The 5,332-nt window shown below is 28.0% G+C and overlaps 2 protein-coding genes across 2 annotated transcripts; both read left to right on the top strand.

Moving 5' to 3' along the window:
* Nucleotides 1-526: 526 nt before the first annotated feature.
* On the top strand, nt 527-1,223 carry LOC107925517 (uncharacterized protein At5g01610). The gene has a single exon (XM_016856238.2). It carries the CDS (start codon nt 557-559, stop codon nt 1,064-1,066), a length of 510 nt encoding a protein of 169 aa, XP_016711727.1. The 5' UTR covers nt 527-556; the 3' UTR covers nt 1,067-1,223.
* Nucleotides 1,224-4,113: 2,890 nt separating this feature from the next.
* LOC107925513 (uncharacterized) lies at nt 4,114-5,013 on the top strand. Its single transcript, XM_016856236.2, has one exon. The coding sequence runs from the start codon at nt 4,384-4,386 to the stop codon at nt 4,888-4,890; it is 507 nt and encodes a 168-aa protein (XP_016711725.1). The 5' UTR covers nt 4,114-4,383; the 3' UTR covers nt 4,891-5,013.
* The last annotated feature ends 319 nt before the right edge of the window (nt 5,014-5,332 follow it).

The raw sequence follows: 5,332 nt of genomic DNA on the forward strand, positions 1-5,332 counted from the left end.
TATGAACCAAATGCCCTTAAATATTATGTATTTCATTTTAAAATATACTATTAATTGAAATTAATAATAAATATTAAATATAAGTGAGTAATCCACTTACACCAATGTAAAACTAACATTGTTTACACACTTCTGTAACTTTTTCTACGATTGATATTTTAATAGTCCAACCGTTATAATTCATGTTCTATTCATATAGATCATGTATGCCAATTTCGGAGTAAAGAACAAAATTTTAAATAATTTGTTTTATGTAAAAAGCTTTCAACTATCAAATATTTATTAATGCAGACAATATTTTAAATTAATATGATTGGGATATCAAACTCATTCAAAATTTTATACGTATGTTAAATACAATTATATTGATAATTTTATTTGTTAGATTATTAAAATATCAATCATAAAAAAAATTAAGAAAATATGTAAAAATCATATTAATTTTACACTAGAATAGTAACCAAATAGTAGGCATCTCATCACATACACGTGTGTGTATGTATATATAACTCCGTAGAACCTGAATTAGAGCTTAAACCAGACAGTCAAAAGGAAAATGTCTCTCCACCTAAAACCCATTCCATCAATTGCATTTCTCTCTTTGATTCTTCTCTTTCTGGTCTCATCCGCCACCGGCGAGGATTCACCTACCGCTTATGAAGTCCTTGAACAATATGACTTCCCCATAGGTCTCCTTCCCAAAGGTGTATCAAGCTACGAGCTAGACGATACCACTGGCAAGTTCTCCGTCTATTTGAACGGTAGTTGCAGCTATTCAATCGACAACTACGAGCTCAAATACAAGTCTACAATAACTGGGGTCATATCCAAGGACAAGCTAAGCAGCTTGAGCGGGATCAAGGTCAAGGTCCTCTTTTTATGGCTCAGCATCCAGTCGGTAACCCGTGATGACGATGAGCTTGAATTCTCAGTTGGGGTAGCATCCGCTGATTTCGCCGTTGATAATTTCAGTGAGTGGCCTACTTGTGGATGTGGCTTCGATTGTGATACTGTTAATGGCGGAAAGAATATTAAACCCAATCAACAGCTGATATCCTCTGCTTAGTTAAGTTGGTATGTTTTGATTAAGAGAGTTTTAAGGTTTATGTTACATTGTTTTAGGTTTAATCAAAGATTTCACTGTCATGTATGATTGAGATGCTTGGGATTAAGTTAAACTCACTGTTCAACTTAAGAGAAAAGGAGGTGTCATTTTTTTTTCATCATTATTATCTACTTTACGTTATACTTGGAACAAAATTAGCTCATCTACCCTATAGCAATTATTCAGTAGGATAATTCTTGTACATTAAATTTTAAAACAAGAGGTGAAATGTGCAGTGGCAACCGCCGAAAAATAAGAAAATTAAGAGGGTTTAATAAAAATACAAATTCTGAAAATGAATTTGGATAAAATTTAAGATTTTATTTATATGAATTGAGTTTTGTACAAAAATTTTTGGTTTGAACTCATCTCGGCTTCATTCGAATATATTATATTATAAAAAATATTATACTAATTATATATTTATATTTATATTAAATCACTAATCTAATAACAATTAAATTCATTATCCAAAATTTAAAAAAAAATTACTCAAATAAATAACTCAACCCAAAATATAAAATTTTAAAAATTATATTTAATACAATAAAATATTTATTATTTTTGTTTTTGTTTTTTAATATGATAAAACATTTATTATATTTATTATAGTGCTTTTTTTAATATAAATATTTTTAATGTATTTTTAATATGTTAGAAAAATTTTATTTTTAGTATTTTTTAGTGCATTAAGTGTATTATATTTTTCTAAAAATTTATTTTTAAATAAAAATTAATCTAAAAAATTAAATGAATTGATTGAGTCAAATTTAAGTTTACCTTTTTTAAATTGCATTAGATTTAAATAAAAAATTAAATCTAATTTTTGAATGGAATCAAATCTAAACTTAAAAATTAATCAAATACCTCTCACGTGGACACATGAAACTATTGATTTTATTATTCGACTTTGAAACATAATAAATTTCGTTCCTTTTTAATCAGTAAGATTCATTATCTCATGTAAGGAGGAATTGATACAAGATACGAGAAAACAAAAGACAAAGCACTGTAAATACCCCATTATGAATAGGGTAATCAGCTTTATTGCTGCACTGTTAGGCGAGTTTTGTTTTGCTTTTAAAAGTATTTTTGAGATAAAATTATTATTAAATAAATTGTTTTTAAGTTTTTAAAAAATAATTTTAGGACAAAAAAATGTTTTGCCAATTTATTTTTTTATTCAAAGGTAGAAGTAAAAAATTTTAATTTTTGTTTGATAAGTACGATTAATTCAATTAATTTTTGAAATTTTAATAAACTTAACCGCTAATTTTATATAATAGTTGAACAGACCGATTTTATATGGTATTAATTAACTTAATATTGTTTGATTAGATTAATGAACCGACTTAAAATAAGTATATTATAAAATATATTTAAAATAATGAGAATATAAATATATTTAACTCATTTATCTATATTATAAAATATAAGTATATTTAAAATAATTAAAAATTTTAAATATTAAATTGGTTAAAAAAATTATTCAATTAAAAAAATTCAATCATCAATAATTGACTGATATAATCAAATAAGTTAATCCTACAACAATTTAACCGTCTAAACTAAAATCAATTTAACCAGATTAATAATTAAATTGACTTTAACCAACTTATGCTCTCCCCTACTTAACACTCATAGATAAAAGCCATCATAAATGATAATTATACTTTTTTCCTCTCTTTTACAATTTTTTAATATTTTTGTGCAAATGTTAATTATTTTAAACTTAATTTTAATTTAAATATATATGAGGTAAACTATTAAAATAATCACTTTTGTTTCTCTCAGGTTACATTTTAGTCACTGAGAGTTAATTACTATTAACGGTGTAACGGTAAGCTAACATGGCACGTTAAATCAGCATTTCAAACAAAATTCTTAGGTTAAAATATACAATTGGTCCCTATATATATATTTTGTTTTGAGCAATTTAATTTTTTTCTTCTACGTTAAAAAAGATGGAGAAGGAAGGAAAATAGAAGGAGAAGCAAAAGAGAATGAAAAAAAAAGGAACATTAAAAGAACATAAAAGAAAAAAAATAAATTTCTCAAAATGAAAAAATATGGGGACCAATTTATAATTTAACCTAATTTTTTTGTTTGAAATGATGATTTAACGTGTCACGTCAGCTTACCATTACACCGTTAACTAAAATGTGACAACATGTTAACATAAGTGATTAAAAGTAACATTTCAAACATAAATGATTAAAATGTAACCTGAGGAAAACAAAAGTAACTATTTTGGTAGTTTACTCCTAATATAACTTTGAGACAACTTTTTCCATTTATTTTTATATTTTAATCAATTTATTTTCATTAAAACTTTCTAAACGAGATAATTAATTAATTTTAAATAAAAATAATAATGAATATTAATATATAGTTTAATATAAGTTCAAATATTTAATTTGTCAAAATTTGTTTGGAGAGTGATTAAAGCTTTACTTTGATATTTAAATAATACTTAATTATTATTGATTAAATCTTAGTTTGATTGGTATTGATATTATTGTTAGTGCAAAATGACATAAGTTTGAGTGCATTGTGAAGCGCATTATCTTCATATGTATAATTATTTTTCATTTAAAATTTAAATATTTAAATATATCTCAATTGAATTTACCTGATATTTCAAAAATCTAAAAGGGTAGGTATTTTTCTATAGAAAGTATATTTCACACCAAAGATGTCTCTTATCCTAAATTATTTTTAGGCCTAATTATAAAATTCATCTCAAAATACAAAAAATTCTTACTTAAATATTAAATTTTTTAACCAATAATAAAACAATATAGTTTGGGGCAAATTTAGATTTAAGCCTTTTACTTAATATCTATAAATGTGATGATTTAAAGTATTATTTTTAAAATCGAATTGGTCGATCAAATTAATTAAATTATTAAGTTATTAATTTAAAATAAAATGTTGATATCCAATTGAATAAACCAACCAATGGATCAAATTGAAAATTAGTAATGTGACCATCAGAGGTGCGGTTCTAAATACCTTAATTTAGGGCCCAAGTCCCAACTAAATTCTCCGGTCACCCACCGCACCGTGGCGGTCACCAACCACTATTCCAAACTAGAAAACTGCGTCCCAGTTGTCTAATTTTTGAAGTTGACAAATTTGCCACTATGCTGTCTAGAGAGTCTATAGTCCCTCTACCAGTCAAGCACCCACCTGCCCTTTCCCCATTTCACCGCCCATCTTCTTCCTCATTAGTTTCCAGTCACGCGAATAAAAAAATATAACAAAAGAAACAAAAAATGGCTCTCAATCTCACCACCGCCATTCCTATATCTCTCCTCCTCCTCTTCCTCTTCGTTCAATCGCCTCTCGCTGTCACTGGCGACGCACCGTCAGCTTACGATGTCCTCCAAGGCTACAACTTCCCCGTCGGTCTTCTTCCCAAAGGAGTAATAAAGTACGATTTAGACGAATCCACGGGTCGATTCCATGCCTACTTAGATGATACGTGTAGTTTCTCGTTAGAAGGGTCTTATCAACTCAAATACAAATCCACGATCAGCGGAATTATATCCAATAACAGGCTCAAAGACCTTAGTGGAATAAGCGTTAAAGTCTTTTTTGTATGGCTCAACATTGTGGAGGTTATTAGAGATGATGACGAGCTGGAGTTTTCAGTAGGGATTGCCTCTGCAAGCTTTCCGATTGATAACTTTTATGAGTGTCCGCAGTGTGGTTGTGGGTTGGATTGCGGTAATGGGAGAGTAAGCAAGCTTAGAATTAAGTCTTCTTTTTCTTCATTTTAGAGAAAATTTCAGGGGACAAAATATATTGAAGTTATTCGAATGTTTAAGTTTTCATCTTGGCTTGAAAATTGAAGTGGGTTCTTGGTTATTTATTGAAATTCGCAGAGTTTTTAACTTTTTTTACCCGTTTTTTACTTTCAACTCATATGTATTTGTTTCTGTTTATGTGGTTGGTCTCTGTTTCATTGCCTAGGGAAGGATTGAATTGATCGACTAATCTTTTTTTTTTAATGCTATGAGTTAGACTGTTAGAATCCTAAGCCCAGGGTTGGGACTTGGGACATGTTTGTATCCTGTTATATCTTCACTTAGGACGATGAATGTTAGTCAGGGTGTTAATAGAAGGCTATGCTTTGCAAGATTATCTCCTGTATATGATTGTGAACTGCAAATTTATGTTGCTATTAAGCAACTATTGAGTGAATAGAAAGTGGTGGAAAGG

The sequence above is a fragment of the Gossypium hirsutum genome, chromosome A12 (genome assembly GCF_007990345.1).
Source record: "Gossypium hirsutum isolate 1008001.06 chromosome A12, Gossypium_hirsutum_v2.1, whole genome shotgun sequence".
Lineage (NCBI taxonomy): Eukaryota > Viridiplantae > Streptophyta > Magnoliopsida > Malvales > Malvaceae > Gossypium > Gossypium hirsutum.

Coding starts and splice junctions, on each gene's coding strand:
- LOC107925513 (XM_016856236.2), top strand. CDS start 4,384: ATGGCTCTCAATCTCACCACCGCCATTCCTATATCTCTCCTCCTCCTC.
- LOC107925517 (XM_016856238.2), top strand. CDS start 557: ATGTCTCTCCACCTAAAACCCATTCCATCAATTGCATTTCTCTCTTTG.